Source organism: Formica exsecta, unplaced genomic scaffold, assembly GCF_003651465.1.
Source record: "Formica exsecta isolate Colony F162 unplaced genomic scaffold, ASM365146v1 scaffold37, whole genome shotgun sequence".
Classification (NCBI taxonomy): domain Eukaryota; kingdom Metazoa; phylum Arthropoda; class Insecta; order Hymenoptera; family Formicidae; genus Formica; species Formica exsecta.
The window spans coordinates 2334783-2351914 of record NW_021850941.1 but is presented as its reverse complement, the minus strand read 5'-3'; the positions used below and the strand labels follow the sequence as shown (position 1 = coordinate 2351914).

At 42.2% G+C, this 17132-nt stretch overlaps 1 protein-coding gene across 1 annotated transcript; it reads right to left on the bottom strand.

Moving 5' to 3' along the window:
• Window positions 1-7001: 7001 nt before the first annotated feature.
• LOC115239282 lies at window positions 7002-11333 on the bottom strand. Its single transcript, XM_029813730.1, has 5 exons — window positions 10194-11333; window positions 9976-10106; window positions 9651-9891; window positions 8727-9543; window positions 7002-8425 (listed from the first exon to the last, which is right to left on the bottom strand). Exons 1-5 carry the CDS (start codon window positions 10981-10983, stop codon window positions 7174-7176), a joined length of 3231 nt encoding a protein of 1076 aa, XP_029669590.1. The 5' UTR covers window positions 10984-11333; the 3' UTR covers window positions 7002-7173.
• Between the last annotated feature and the right edge of the window lie 5799 nt (window positions 11334-17132).

Here is a 17132-nt window from a genome sequence, read left to right as displayed (position 1 = left end):
GAGCGTCGAGAACGATGACGGGCCGCATTCGCTCTGTCTAAAACAACGCGTCCTTTCAGCCTCCCTCACGCAATAGACCGATGCGAGGAGCCGACGAGAGGAGGACAGGGGATCACGTTGTCGGTCGCTGGCTTAGAGTTCATCGCGGCTTCACCATCAAGCACAGTCCAACACAAGGACATCGTTATATCCTTCAATTAAAAAGAATCGGCCGGCTCATTTCTGAATTAGAAACTCGTCCGCGGTCGTTTTAGTCTTTTGCACGCTCGTAATATCAGTCAAAATGCGCCCCCATCTCCGATCTCCGTGGAAAAGAAATCGAGACGATTTTGATTCGAAATGGTACCTATCTCTTTGAAAGGTGGGTAGTACTTATCAAAACGACGAAGGTGGATCGATTTTGAATCTAGCGTGACCAATTTTCATGGAATCTCTTCGAATACGAAATAAATACTCGAGAGCTCGGAGCGGAATAATCTCTCTCTTTCTGTCTGGAGAAGAGATACCGTCTTTCTCAGTTAATTGAGTATAAATTGGATCCAATCTAATTCGAATTAAGGCCGCAGGATCCGCCGCAGACATCTGTGTTTTTTCTCGCTAGCACCTAGGAGAACCTTTCTTAGAAACGAGATTCACACATTTATTTGTACGATTATCTCTTCATCGTTGATTCAAAAAATTTGACGGTAAAACTTTCTTTTTTGCATTATAAACTCCAACTGATTTAGTGTCATTGATAGAAAATGCTATTTAATTGTAATCGTCTAAAAATGAATGAAATGTAATATTGATGCATTAAAATAACAAATTATGCATTTATTACATTTTTGACGTTAAATGTTGTTCCAATAAAACATCGTACTTCTATGTGTGCAAATATTGGTAGGTTTGATTCGAATGTGAATCTCAATCTGGAGACCATCATCGTTCAATGTTGAAGAGTTTATTCGTAGAGCACAATATTTCGAGGCAATTCGTATCTCGAAACTTACAATGTCCCGATCTTTTCACCCCTATATGTGTACGTTTAGTCGTACCACCTGTACATCTATAAATCCGGTTATAAAAAGATCCAACACGCTTAGATGGACCGACGTGGTGAGAGTGCGAGCGAGAAAGAGCGAAAGTGGATTCAAGAAGCAGTTCACAATAAGCGGTGCTCTCTGCGCGCGAGATGCGAGCGGGGACCACCGGCCAGGCTCGTTTTCGACGAGTAAACGCGTCTCGAATTGAAATGGCCTCGTGCGATAGGCTTTAATTCATCTTCAAATCCCGTGATCCATGCGAGGACCCATGAGAAATTCATCCAGCCGAGAAGAGATTTATCCGCTCGCCGAGTGGACGGATTAAGCCGGAGAGAAAAGATCCAGATCTATCTTATTATTTTAGAAGACCGGGAATTACAACGTAACTTTTGCATGTAATCCTGTCGTGTAATACGGTTGAATAAGTCACTGAACGAAACCGGAATCTAAGTAAGTTTCTTTATTATGAAAGACAAGGAACAAAAAATGAGAAATAAATACAAACAATACATTTATTTAAAATAACAAAGAAGGTAAACACAGATTAATTTCAAATAAAAAACCAGAGCGTATCCGCGCGTGAACATCCTCATAAATATCTTGAAATCTTATATATTCTTTTAATCGTATGCAGCGATATATATTCGAAAAATTTTCAGCGGCCAAAGAGATTCAATTTCGGCCGTGATGTATGGCGGGAAAGCGGGCACGTACATGTCAATTAAAGCGGATCGCTTGTTCGCTTTCGTGCGTCACGCAGCGTGCATTTGATTAACTCCGTTTTCGCTCGTCACTCGAGAGTATCTTTTTCCCCATTGATGCCAGCACCGATCCTGTGCATTTATACGTCGCGGCAGGCAGTCATTATTTGGTTAAACGAGTATACACGGACCATAGTATATCTTGATCGATTATTCGGTGACATCGTGCGCGCGCACACACGGTCATCCCGTCGCCCGAAATAGTGTCAATTATTAGTGAACCTTTTTAACGAGCATTTCGCTTTTGTAAACCGACAGTTCCCTTGGCAACGAAAATTTTACGGTTTATATTCGATATAAACATTTTCGACAAAATTAAATAAACAATTCGATATAAACTGTGAAATAAAGCCGATCATAAAATGCATATTTATTGTTTATGAAATTATTACGAACGACTATCGTCGATGCATTTTCGAGACGTGTTAATGAGAAAGATACGCCAAGAGAAAACGTTTAATTACTCACAGTGTAACAAATACGAAGCCTTTCGACGTTAATTTCATTTTGTCATTAACGGTGACCTCGAAACGTGGAAATAATGCGGGAAGCGTTTGTTTCTTCTTTCTTCATGGCATTTTGTCGGATCGAAATTCTCGTTATTGAGATTAATCAGCGTGTAATCGACCCGTAAGCACGATACCTTAAACGGATGGGTAAGGCGCGAAATCTGCAGTTTGTGGCACAGCCGTATTACTCTCCACAGACCCGGAGTAGCAAGGTGCGAAATCCATATTTGGCGATGCTTCGATAAATCTGCGCCAAGACAGAAACAAAACCTCGAGATGTCCATTTTTTATTATTATCTGCCACTTTCTTCCCGTTTATTGCACAATTTAGATTCAGTTCGGCTGTGCGTGTGCGGTTTTCGGACGGCTGTTTTAATTGGTTTACCATAAAAGTCAGTCTGTATATGCTGTGGCGAACTTAACAGATCGACAGATGATGCAACAAGTCTCATTTTATTAAATTCCTCCAAACACACATACACAAACAGATATTTTTATAAAAGGATTAATTGAGAGATATATAATTTATCATAATCAATATCTATTTTTTGTTGCACCAAACATAAATTTAGATGCATTGTTGGAATATATAATTTGATTTGATCAAGTCATTTGCTTAAGTCAAAATTTGCCAAAACTTATTAACAAGATATTTGATCTACATCTTAAATTTTAGCAAATCAAAAATATTTTTAGATACAGGCGCGTCTCATTTGTGATGCTCTTTAACGCGTTCCTTTTTTAATGCGATTTAATTTGTAACTTCGCGAAATATATTTCCGCCAAATTCCTACCGCGGGCTAATTATTAATCCATCATTCTCACACTGCTCACAACACCCGCGTGTTTTTTCGTTTCTCGGCCAAGCCGCCTCGCATCCGATTTAATTTGGTCGGCGCGATCTCACCCGAAGCGTGTGATCGCGCTCGATTATGGCCGCGGCACCTGCTTAAGCCGTTTCCACACCGCTTGCGGCAAAAAGTTTCTTATGCTCGACCCGACGGTGATTACGAATGCGATTCGCGTGCACGGCATGGACCGCACTCGCGCGTCCAGCTTCATTGAAATCCGCGAGCCGCCGAAAAGACGTGCTAATGAGCAAGACGCACGGTTGATTATAGAGCGGCACGGGAAACGAGCTGTCCGGTAGAAAGAAGCTCTGCGATGCGCGCTAAGTGGCAAAGAAGTGACCACCTAGCGAGCGAGGTGAGCGGGCAAATCCTTTCCTCTGGGAGGCGAGAGCCGAGTCGATAGGAGATCGACAGATGTCTCATGGGACATGGCGTCCTCATCGATGCACGACGACCGTCAGGAAAGTGTCATAATCTCGAGCTTTCCTCGTACCAGCTGGCTAATTTCCTATGCCGTCGGGAGCACGACGCAAATGACGCTCGGCGGAACGTGTAATGCGGATAACCGGCAACGATAAAGGCTGCGAGAACCTTAGACAGGGACGCTTTAAGCCCTTTGCGGGCCCCCGACGTTTTAATAGAGTATACACTTTTGCGTCGAGAATTATAATGCGATTCATACACCGGCCAAGTGGCAAATTCCTGAAGACATTACTTAGCGGCTTGTTTTCTCTGCCGCTCTAATCAATCGTGCGTCTCGCTGATTAGTACGTTTTTTTTTTGACGGCTCGCGGATTTCAATGAAGCTGTACATGCTAGCACGGTGCACGCGACTCGCATTCGTAATTATCGTCGGATCGAGGATATGGTGTCGACTTTCTGCCGCGGTTATAATCGAGTACGATTATATACTTCAAGTAAGATCGCACTGATAAAATTAAATTGGACGCAACATTGAGAGACGAAAAAACAGGTGAGAGAAGCATTCTTTGTGTGAGAATGATGGATTAATGATTGATCACGGTAGATATTTGCCGGAATATTTATTACATTTATAACATTTTATATTTCGCAGTTGCAAATTAAATCGCATTAAAGAAGGAACGCCTCAAACAACATTACAGATAAAATGTGCTCGAGCTTAAATGCATTCGTTTATTATAAATTTAGGAAATTTCTCGTGGAATTTAAAATATGTATAATAAACGTCGGTCAAATTTTTTGCTGATAATAACAAGTGTTAGCTTAAGAAAATAAATCTTGATGAAATCAAAATATATCCCAGTAATGTATCTAAATATCTATTGTATGGAAAAACATAAAGATACTAATTATGATAAAATATAATATAATTCTCCTAAAAAATTATATCTGAAATTATAAAATTATTTTTTCATGAAATTACTTTCAAAGTTATTCATGTTACATAATATTTATAACTTTTATAGAGAGCATTGTACTTTATTTACAGGAGCGAATATAGATTCCGTAACGAATTTCGAAATAACAAGAACAATTTTTTTATATTCTGCCCAGAACTGGACAGAGGGAACTTTCATAAAATAGCGGCTTTATAGTACAGGAAGTTCCAGGAACGCTACTTGTAGGAAGCCAACTGACCTACCGGTCAATTGTCCATCCAGTATACAATTGAAAGGCGCGCGGCAAACCCTTTTCCCAAGTTTCTCTAATCTATTCGAGCAACGCGGTCAGGCACGGGCTAGCTTCATTCATAAACTCGTGGTGGTGAACAATAGGGTTTTTGCTACGCCTATCCGAGCGCAGTTATCTAGGCAAATCCTCGAGCGAAATACCGGTAGGTTTCATTGAGCCTTAGCCAGAGAGCAATTTCGCAGCGGCATTGACTGCGTCTAAGGCGACACTTGGCAAGTTGAATTGGCAGGAAGCCCGACGCCGCTTAACTCTTCTTTCAATGAGATTATCGCCGGTTACTCGGGTCTCCTCTGCCACTGAGCCCGACTTCATTCGCATTGTCGCGGTCTACCGGCTACGACACGACAATTCATGAGCCATTCGGCGGGGGCGGAACGCGAGACTATCAAAAAGTTCAAGCCGAAAAGAGCTGAGTGTTTGAAGTGGATGATCGATAGCGGTTGCCGGAACTATAAGAACGAGGCTTTTGTGCAGATCGCGCTACTTTGTCGTCAATTATTGTCGTTGATTGCAATTAGCGCGTTTCGTGTCCGTTGTATTCCACTAAAAGAGCTAATTAGCAGCGAGTATTACCGATGCCGTCGAATAATCGAATGCACCCTGTAATTGTTATACGAGTCCTCTTCGGAATTTTTTGTAGTGGTCTCACTACGGCGCTTCGCGTAGCGGTTTTCGCGATCTGTTGCCACGCACGTGCTTTTGATTATTCGTCATTAACGTACTTTCAAGAGTTCTAACGATGAGCTGTCTCTATATGCCAAAGGTTGCACGTGAGAAGGTTCTAATAGAGACTGCCAAGTCGAACTAGCTGACAGCCATTTACCACGAGCTCTCTCGCGTTTAGCACGTTTAGCACCGGTCAACTGACCGCGTAATCATCGCCGTATGAGCTGGAATAATGCCAGGAACGCGCAAAGCCTAAGTAAATTAGTCGTGCATGTTGCCCGATACCTTTATTTTTCTCTCGCTTGCTTTTCGTTGAGCGCAGGCGCTTTAATGGTTCGCCATTTACGGACGCCGGGAACAATGCCCCCTCCGATGTATCGATTTTCGCCGGTTCCGACAGTATCTTATTTGGCGTATCTTCTCGGTGAGTTGACACGATACATTTAAAATTCAAATGCATTCGTTGTTCACAAATATTCATCAAATCCCACCTACAAAAATTATCACGGGTTATTATCCCATGTCCTGTTACGTACGCGCGGGAGGAGTGTCTTTCCATGTGTGTGAAATAATTTATACATCGCGCACTAGGAGAATATTATCTCGACGATATTCTAAAGTCCGTCATTAGTCAACGCCAATAATTTTGTTAAAAATCTACGATGTGTCTATGACACACATGTGCACTTCGCACGCGAGCCGGTTTAAAATCGCGCGAGACCGAATTTGAATATAATCTCTTCGTTTTGACAACCGCACCGTATTCCGGACAACGTATTATCATAAATATCGTTCCCGGTGCGCGATTTTCCTGGTGACAAATGTGCTGGGCGGTCGCGATTAATTTATTTAATGCGGATTCTGAGAAGAGCAATACGTACACACGGTGGGACATGTTAACGAGCGACGCGTCGTCGATAGCATCGAACACGGTTTCGCGAGCATTCACGAATTATAATTGGCCCGTAATTAATGACATCGTCGTTATTGACAGCTGGAAGCCGTGCGCGCGTCGCCGCGCGCTAACGCGAGTTACTCGCCTCGGCCGCGCCCCTTGATCCCATTTCGGGCTCCGCTTATTTTTAGGCTTAATTGCCCCAACGTGTTACGGCATAATCACCGTCACGGTACGAACCTGATCGTGAGATATCGCGCGGCAATTGCGAATGTTTACGATCGTGCCCGCGCCTTTGAGATCGGATTGCCGAGTAATTTTATGAAGAACCGGTGCACGCAAGATAAATAATTTGGAAAGAATTTAATGATATCACTGTGACGTAATGTCTCATTATATCCAAGTGTTGCGAGAATCGAAACTGGTGTTCGCACTACTTAAAGCTTGCGCAACGCGGAGTGTATTCGATCTGATTTTTATTAACTTTGTTCTTTCGTTTAAATAATTTGCGTGCACAGTTCTATGCACAAACGATCATATAATAAAAGATGTAACCTGAATTTTGTATCACATTTATTGATGATTTATAGGATTTTTGCGGTCAAATATGTGGATTACGGACGCTTGCATGGAAAAGATTTATTTTTCAAAAAAGCGCGATACACGTTACAGTGCGTATCGACGAGGGACAACGATTATAACTATTGTATATATAGTGTACACTCGCCTAAAATCGATTGATATCAGTAAATAACTTAGTAAATTCCGTTAATATCACAACACATTATTTCCTCACTTGATCTCGTACGCGCCGAGGTTCCCCTTACGCCTCTTCGAAGAGAGCCAGCCCGCTGTGTAGTTCATCTGATCGAGAGATCGCTTCACGTTTGCTCGATACTCGTCTTCGTAAGCGTTGAGATACAAGTTCTTGAGGAATATTTGATTATCCAGCTCGGAAAGTGGCAGGAATCGTTTCGAGCGGCTCTGCTGTTGCGCCTGCAGCTCGTCGAAAGTGAATTGTTTTGATTTGGCATCGTCGGCAGACTTTCTTGAATTCTTTTGATCGCTGTTGGCCAGCGACTTTATGGACAGAAGCTTCCTCTTTTGTCGCGGCGAGCCAGCATCCTCCGAGGCATTTCGTATCCGCTTACTACGGTGCTTCGGCGTCCCTTCTTTGGCCGGAATCTCGTTGTCCAGCACGGCGGCATCATTACTCGGGATTGTCGATGATTGATTATTGTATGACTCGACCTCTTTCGGCACCGGTGTCGTGCTGGTTTCTACGTCTACGCTCTCTTCCGTCGAGTTCAATCGATTCTGTATGATATGTTTGAAAAACGCGTACATCTCGCCGACCGTGAAAGTCGTGCCGTTTCTCACAGTGAACTTGTCGATGTTCATCTTCTTGATTAGCTCTTCGGTTGCGTTTCGCGCCTCTAACATCGACAACTTCTCGGTTACATAACTGTTGACGAACTCGTAGAAGCCCTTGTAATAATTCTTCCTATGCTTCTTCTTGTCCTTTCGCTTCTCCGCATGCGACAGACCTTTTCTCTTCGCATCCTTTCGGATCTGCTTCTCGTTCCAGCGTATGGACTTGTTGTAGAATCGCATAATTCGTTCGAATTCCCGCTTCAATTTAATAAACTCCCTCTGATTGCGTATTTCGAAGTCCGAACGAGCCCTGCTGTTGTTTCGTCGCGATTCCGCAAGATCCACGTGGAAGAAATTTTTGCTCATGGCGTTCAGCAAATCGTGCATGGTATTGTTGCTGGAGTTATTTGGTTGTCTGGCGTCCATGCGCTGCAGTTTTCTATATACCATCTTGAGAAACTCGATCATTCTCTCCTCTCGCAGACGGGATCTATTACCGTGACTTGCATGCGTTTTCCAAGCCGATGGATCGGATGCATTGGTATTGTTTTGATAGTTGACACCGGATGCTGGCTTCATTTCCGATTTATGCTTGGCATGTTCGCGACTTCGATTCATCTCCATATGTAGAAGCTTCTTGCCCACTTTACGGAAGAAATCAATGAATTTTCTGAAACATTAATATTCAATTTTTATTTTTAACCATGTTCTTACATTATTTCTTTATATATAATTTTTTTAATGTGTTAATTTTTAAAATAATTGTATTAACTATTAAAATGAAAATTATATTTAGGGAAATAATTTCAGAGAAATAATGTAAAAACACGCTTAAAAATAAAGAAAATAATTTTTTAAATTAATTAATCAATTTTTATAAGTATAAATAAATTTCTTCGTTTACTTTATGCGTATCAACATTCAACAAATTCGTCTAAGTTTTTATTATTATATAATTTACTGTAACTCACTGTAACTTCAAGGTAACGTTGTAATTCAGAGAAACATCGTCGTCCACTGATCTACGTCGTCTGCTCCATCTGAGTCTAGGATGTTGTCCAAGAATGCACTTAGGTAGCTCCTTGGGACTCCATGAACCGCCTATGCAAGTCGCGCCGGCTGGTCCTTCGTCGAGAACGTAACCTTTGTCGCAGTCGTACATAATCTGCTTGTTGTTGACAATCTTCCTGACATATGGTCTGTAATCGTAAACTCCCATATTGCCCACCAAGAAAACCTTGCCATTCTCGATGAAGCCGGGAAACGGGCAGAAAACTTGATTGCAATATGGTATATCGCCGACCCAATTGCCGTAGCGACACTCCACAGACTTGGAAGCGTTCAATGGACCGCCGCCAATCAACTCGAAGCCATCCTTGCACCTGAAGACCGCTTTCATGCCATGGTCCGTCTTCGGTGCTATCACCATCCCATTTTTCGGAATCTTCGGCATCTGCTTGCAACGGGCCGGCGAGCAATTAGGCACTATCGACCAAGTACCGTTGTTGCATAACACCGGCGTGCTGTTGGCGGCGAATTCGTAATCCTGAATGCAGCTAACCAGAAGTCTCTCACCGTGTTCCACCACCGTAACATTGTTAATGTGATTTCTGTCGTGGCTGGCTACGGTGACGTGACCGTATTCAATCTGTGGGACGACGCACGGCGCTAAGCATTGCGGTAAAGGATAACGCCATTTACCGTCTTTTTGACAGACGGAAGAAGTATTGCCTTCAAGTTTCATGTGATCCTTACAGCGGAAAATTATGCTGGCGCCCATACCTGTGCCTGTGATCGCGATAATTTATATAAAAAAAGAAAATATTTTGTAATAATGCCTACTCACATTTTAGTTTATATTATCTTAACAATCTTTAATTTTATATAAAACACACCGGCTTCAATGTTTTCGATCCAACCGTTATACAACACGCCAGGTAAGCCGCAATTGATTTCCTGGCAAGTAGGCGTCTTTCCAGTCCACTTTCTGTCAGCACCGCAACGTCTAGTTGCTGCGCCTACAACGGTATAACCGTACTTGCATTCGTACGATACGATGGAATTATACGCGTAGGAGGTGTAGACAGCCTTGCCGCTGACTGGATTATCCGGCTTCGGACACTGTACGGACGTGACCTACACGAAATATGTATTAAGCACGTTCAGGCACGTTTCCGGGAGATATATTTCGAATTTAACGTTTGATTCTTAATTTCTTACTTGAACGCATTGCGGCAACTCCTTCGGGATCCATGTTCCATCCGCCAGACACAATTTTTCCGCTTTACCAACTAATTCATAACCCTCCGAGCAATGATACGACACGCGACAATCATACGTGTAACATTCCCCTTAAAAGCAGTATCAGCTGATAAATATAAGTCTCTACCGGATCGTAACATTGAATATATTAATTAATTGTAATTATTTGAACTTACCAGAGTGCCATCCATTAGGAACGTCCGGAGGTATTCCACAGCTTTGAGGCTTGCAAGTGATATCTGGCCCGAACCAACTAGCAGTCTTCTCTATCATTAGACATTTTGCTCGCTTCACCCCCGTTGCCATGTATCCGTGATTGCAGAAATATTGCACCGTACTGTCAAGGTCGAAGGTCGTCTGTTCTGTTAGGGCGTTGTGGTGTGCGTCCTGAATTTTCGGCGGCTGCGAGCAGAAGGAGTTGGGGTCCCTCTTGCAGGCCGGAGTGGTCCCGGTCCAGTGACCGTCGGCGCGACAAGTTCTCTCAGATAGACCGACCATAAAGTAAACAGTATCGCAGGCGTAATGGACTCTATCCCCAAAGAATCTTCCGGTGACAGTCATTACGCCGTGATCAATTTCGGGCAACACCGGGCATTCACGCTCGGGCTTGATGCACGACATTCCGCAGGCTCCGTCGCATCTGCATTTCTTCTTCTTGCTCTTGCAATCCTCGTCGGTCGAGCATTTTCGCAGACACTTCTGATTTATCAACTCCGCCTGCTCCTCGTCCCTCGGGCACATGACAGAGGGTGAGTTTCGCGGATTCTTATAGATCCGGCCGTCATCGTCGACTTCGGGTCTCGACTGATAGCCTTCGTCGTCGTCATCATCATCGTCGTCATCATCCCAGTCATCATCATCGTCATCATCGTCATCGTCTACAGCTGCCTGTTGTCGAAGCTTCGATTCTGATGTGAGAAACTGAGCGCACAGCAGAAGTAACAGAACAATCGCGCTCGGTCTCATTCTGATTGAGGAAAAGATTTCTAGATTCCACGAAGATTCACTGGAGATACGCTAACAGTCAGACCACACGACGACACCTGGACACAGTGGGACGTTTACATGACCGCTTAACTATCCGAACTGACCATCTCACACGGAGACCTGCGAAGAGCCAATGCCGTGATCCCTCAGGTGCGCACGATCACCCATCGAAGTGTACCAGAAGTCCCGCTCAGAGCACCGCAGAAGTCATCTCGCGTTACGACCGGGATCGACGTTGTTTCTCTGGCGGGCGCGACTATTAATCGAGCTCGGCTCTTCGACGTCCGGGTGGATTAAGGACTCTCTTCGTCGGTCTCTCTTGCCGGAGTGCTCTTCCGCTCCTACTGGCTCCACCTCGCTTCCTCTCGTTCTATCCTGGAAGCTTTTTTCTTTATTGTACGGACTGCGGTCCCCCGCTGACGGGAATTCGCGAATATTCGCGCATCTCGCCGCGCGCATCCTGCCTGTTCAATACATCTCTTGATTCTCTCAGCTTCCAGCAGATGGCGAGGAGAAACGCGGTGATAAAAACGATGAAAAGCTGCGCAGCCACCCTGGGCACTCGTCTCTTCGTGGTAGGCTTCGAGATAAGGGCAGTTGTAAGCGAACGTTTGCGTTGTTTTTTTAATCAAATTTTAATTTCTATTTATTATAATCGAACATTTTTCATTGTAATTGACAAGAAAATGAATGTGGAGGTATAATATTGATGCTATGCAGCAAATTACTCTTTGAAATGTTATATTATAAAGCTTTATAAAGTTGTTTTTATTTGATTCTCGATCGTTATGGTCAAAGAAATCGTTAATCATTTCCAAAGCTTCTACTATTAGCTTCTAACAGTAGAAAAGTTTCTACTGTTGTAACCAACGGCTATCAAAAAAAATTGTGTGTTCTTCATTCTTGTTTCAACATAGATTGCTAAAAAAATTCCTCGAAAAGCGTGCATAAGAGGCAAGAAAGACGACATTCGAGAGAGAGGCTGAACCGTGCAAAATTGCAGCGTCGCAAAAATGGTACGGTGTCGTAAAAATTACAGCAGGGGAAGGTGTTAAAACGAATCATGGCACTTCCCGAGGTGTACAACTGTATACGCGAGCAAGCGTACCTGTGAGCCAATCCTAAGCTCCTCGAACACAACACAAGCAGCGGATACGAATTGTCTCTCTAAAAGCATTCGGCTTGACATCGCTTCTATTTTTTCGTGTAACGTGCAACAAGTGCACTTTGTCTGCTTAAATGTTGTCTGAGATCGTTAACCGCGATGACCTCATGATTTCACGAGGTTACGAGGACGTCTCACGGAAAAAATTTGCAATTTTCAATTTAACGTTCGGCGCCACAACGATCTGCATGACAAAGATAGCTGTTTGCCTATCTTAGTGTCGAGTAGCGAACGAGTGAAAAATGCGCGCGCGTCTCGTATGAGCGTGGGTAGTAGCCGGGGGATCGGTTTTCATCGGACAACGTCGAGCCTATCTCCGGCCTGTACTTGTTAGTCGTCACGCTACCAAGATAATCCTCGATCTCTAAGTCAAGCGTCATCGTTAGGGTAAGCCTATGTCTACCATTGTTTTCATAACGATAGCGATCAATCGGTATGGTTCAATGCCCCGACAACACTATAGGTGATCCTTGATTCAATCTCATGATCAATCGCGCTTCATCGTTCTTGCATCGTGTCTCCAGAATATCTTCATATGTCTTATTCAAATGAGACGTTTTTGGATAGCTTTCATCTGAGTGAAAAAAAAAACAGTCCGTTCAGAGGAGATTTGAATATTAAAAGTGTGACATGTGTGTGTATTGCAGTTATTTTATGTTGCAAAAATTTCTTGTAAAAAAATGATATATTTTTTATGTTCAGGACTTATAAAATATTTAAAAATGTAGGAAAATTTAATTAATGTATAAAACATATATACGTTTATAGCGGAAGCCATGAAACCATTAACATTTTTTTGAATTGATTACAATATTTTTTTTGTGTACTTATGTCGTTGCGATATAAAATGTCATCTGCGTTTTTAATAAGACTGGTTCTGAAGTCATTCAGTGTCAGGGCCATTTCTACGGCATCAGACCGGATTGACAGAGTGGCAGTAACTCGGTAGCTGAAAATGGGAGTGGCTGGAAGACAAGAGGACAGCTCGCTCAAAGACATCCTCGTGGCGCCTCTTCGCGGTTGTAAGGAATAAAGGAAAGCAGTGGGTCTCAATCATCGTGCGACCAATTAAAAAAAAAATACCGCTTTATTTTCTAATGTGATTAACTCTCGTAATATGTTATTTCTCTTGTGGAAGAGATTTAGCCAAAGGTACACAAATCAGAGTAATATCAAAAGGATTTTTTTAACGGTGCAACATATACATATCACTTGAGAGACCCTGTCGTTGAGTTTCTTCGAAGGATGTCTCTTTTCGTCCTCGGTGGGCGGCACACGCCTCGCCAGCTTTAGAAACTGGAACCGACTATCAAAGTGTCGGTTTACAGTTGCGTGACTACGGTACATGACATTGCATGCTTTTTTCACTTTACTTTCTCTCCGAAAAGCATCCGATTCTTTATACAATTTTTTGTATTCTATTAATTTTTTTTTTTTTATTTGATTCTCGATCGTTATGGTCAAAGAAATCGTTAATCATTTCCAAAGCTTCTACTATTAGCTTCTAACAGTAGAAAAGTTTCTACTGTTGTAACCAACGGCTATCAAAAAAAATTGTGTGTTCTTCATTCTTGTTTCAACATAGATTGCTAAAAAAATTCCTCGAAAAGCGTGCATAAGAGGCAAGAAAGACGACATTCGAGAGAGAGGCTGAACCGTGCAAAATTGCAGCGTCGCAAAAATGGTACGGTGTCGTAAAAATTACAGCAGGGGAAGGTGTTAAAACGAATCATGGCACTTCCCGAGGTGTACAACTGTATACGCGAGCAAGCGTACCTGTGAGCCAATCCTAAGCTCCTCGAACACAACACAAGCAGCGGATACGAATTGTCTCTCTAAAAGCATTCGGCTTGACATCGCTTCTATTTTTTCGTGTAACGTGCAACAAGTGCACTTTGTCTGCTTAAATGTTGTCTGAGATCGTTAACCGCGATGACCTCATGATTTCACGAGGTTACGAGGACGTCTCACGGAAAAAATTTGCAATTTTCAATTTAACGTTCGGCGCCACAACGATCTGCATGACAAAGATAGCTGTTTGCCTATCTTAGTGTCGAGTAGCGAACGAGTGAAAAATGCGCGCGCGTCTCGTATGAGCGTGGGTAGTAGCCGGGGGATCGGTTTTCATCGGACAACGTCGAGCCTATCTCCGGCCTGTACTTGTTAGTCGTCACGCTACCAAGATAATCCTCGATCTCTAAGTCAAGCGTCATCGTTAGGGTAAGCCTATGTCTACCATTGTTTTCATAACGATAGCGATCAATCGGTATGGTTCAATGCCCCGACAACACTATAGGTGATCCTTGATTCAATCTCATGATCAATCGCGCTTCATCGTTCTTGCATCGTGTCTCCAGAATATCTTCATATGTCTTATTCAAATGAGACGTTTTTGGATAGCTTTCATCTGAGTGAAAAAAAAAACAGTCCGTTCAGAGGAGATTTGAATATTAAAAGTGTGACATGTGTGTGTATTGCAGTTATTTTATGTTGCAAAAATTTCTTGTAAAAAAATGATATATTTTTTATGTTCAGGACTTATAAAATATTTAAAAATGTAGGAAAATTTAATTAATGTATAAAACATATATACGTTTATAGCGGAAGCCATGAAACCATTAACATTTTTTTGAATTGATTACAATATTTTTTTTGTGTACTTATGTCGTTGCGATATAAAATGTCATCTGCGTTTTTAATAAGACTGGTTCTGAAGTCATTCAGTGTCAGGGCCATTTCTACGGCATCAGACCGGATTGACAGAGTGGCAGTAACTCGGTAGCTGAAAATGGGAGTGGCTGGAAGACAAGAGGACAGCTCGCTCAAAGACATCCTCGTGGCGCCTCTTCGCGGTTGTAAGGAATAAAGGAAAGCAGTGGGTCTCAATCATCGTGCGACCAATTAAAAAAAAAATATTTTCTAATTTTCTAATGTGATTAACTCTCGTAATATGTTATTTCTCTTGTGGAAGAGATTTAGCCAAAGGTACACAAATCAGAGTAAGGATTTTTTTATTTTTTTAACGGTGCAACATATACATATCACTTGAGAGACCCTGTCGTTGAGTTTCTTCGAAGGATGTCTCTTTTCGTCCTCGGTGGGCGGCACACGCCTCGCCAGCTTTAGAAACTGGAACCGACTATCAAAGTGTCGGTTTACAGTTGCGTGACTACGGTACATGACATTGCATGCTTTTTTCACTTTACTTTCTCTCCGAAAAGCATCCGATTCTTTATACAATTTTTTGTATTCTATTAATTTTTTTTTTTTTTTTAGGATTGAGCAAGAGTCGCGAGTACGAGAAAACATGACTGGCAAAGTTTCTCGTTAAGCTTCTTCGGAAAGTTTAAGAAGGTCTAAGAAGTACAGCCGTAAATTCGCAGAATGTTTCACTTTTTTTCAATTAACTTTATTCCCACCGGATGTGGAAAAGTACGAAAAAAAAAAAAACACAGAAAAAGAAAACTCTCAACTCTCGGCAAAAGCTACGCGTTTCTGTTCATTCTGCAGCTCGTTACGCGACCATTATCCCCAGTCTCGCGAATCCATTATTCTCTCTTCAGCCTCTCGAAGGTTCTTTTGCGATTCGCGCACCGTCCACATGACGCTGCGGAATAATGGTTTACGGTCGTTCCCCGGGACCGACGAGAACCTCCGGACTCTGATCGCGCGCATACATACTCGTCGGCTCGCGCATAATCCGGTTGCAATCTTTCGCACTCAATCACGAAGCAAATGACGCCAGTTGGCGTTGGTCTAGAAGAGGCGAAATTACAGAATGAAATTGATTTAAGCAGACGCCTCCGGCGGTATGCAGAGAGTTTTGCGACCGGACGTTTCGGCTTATAGCCGATGATTGCCCGTCCTAGTGAGTTTCTACACATTCATCATACAACAAAGTAAAATTTCAAACAAGTAACAACTGTTTCAATAATTGATTACTCCGTCACTTTTATATTTTTCCTTTGCTTTATGCTTTCATTAATTATTGAAATTATTTAATATAAAAGTTGATTTTTTTAGATGTATATATCTATCTTATTATTGAGATTAAAATATAACATATTTTAAATTATTCCATCAAAATGTCAAACATAAACGTATTCCTAGTCAACGAGATTATGTATGTTTTTATCCCGTTAAAAGATTACTTCTTATCGCCTGATAAATGTCCCGGTGCAATCTCCCGTCGCCGATTGGCACTTAAACTTTCTTTTAACTGCCAGCATCCACTTCGGATGAACGATCTCGAGCACTCTCGAGCATCGTGGAGGCATCCACGTCGTCACTTACTCATTGGATCTTTATGTGCCGCTGCGCAGCGTTCGCCGCTGACGCTTCTTTGTGCGCGAATACGCTGGTCACCGAGCGCGTTCGTTTGACAGATGCACCTACGCTCGGCAAAGCTTCCTCTCAATAGCTCGGTACATGTTTTAAGCTGCATTTGACGGATCGCAAGCATTAACAATTATTGGACGACACTTCTTAAAGTTTTATCATTGATGAAGTATCATAAAGAATTTTCAATATAATCTAGAAGCGCATATTTCGAATTTTTCTTTTACAGAATCTATGCTCCATTTATATTTAATATGTAAAGCTTGACACAATTTGAAATATTTCGATATCCGATTATATAACATTCTTTTCGCGATAACGATGTAGAATTGAAATGAATGTAAAACGTACGACTTTATCGCAAACTTCTACAGCAGAATCGTCACTGTTAATCTAGCGATAAGTTTCTGTCTACATCTCTTTCGCACAAGCAATAAAAAGGATTAATATGTTTTATCGTCGTGCAATATACATAATTCTGCAATCCACTGAATGTCAAGATAACAATTCTCCACAAGATGTTAATTGTTTTTTTTTTTTTTTTTTTTAATTCTGATTGTGTGTGCGAAATATACGGGGATTTTAACGGTACAATGGTAAAACTGCAATAAAGTTGCGTTTGCTT

Excerpts from the sequence above, each read along its gene's own strand:
- LOC115239282 (XM_029813730.1), bottom strand. The coding sequence starts at position 10,983 with ATGAGACCGAGCGCGATTGTTCTGTTACTTCTGCTGTGCGCTCAGTTT. Across the intron at positions 10,107-10,193 it reads TCCTAATGGATGGCACTCTG|GGGAATGTTACACGTATGAT; the intron begins GTAAGTTCAAAT and ends ACTGCTTTTAAG. Across the intron at positions 9,544-9,650 it reads GATCGAAAACATTGAAGCCG|GCACAGGTATGGGCGCCAGC; the intron begins GTGTGTTTTATA and ends TCGCGATCACAG.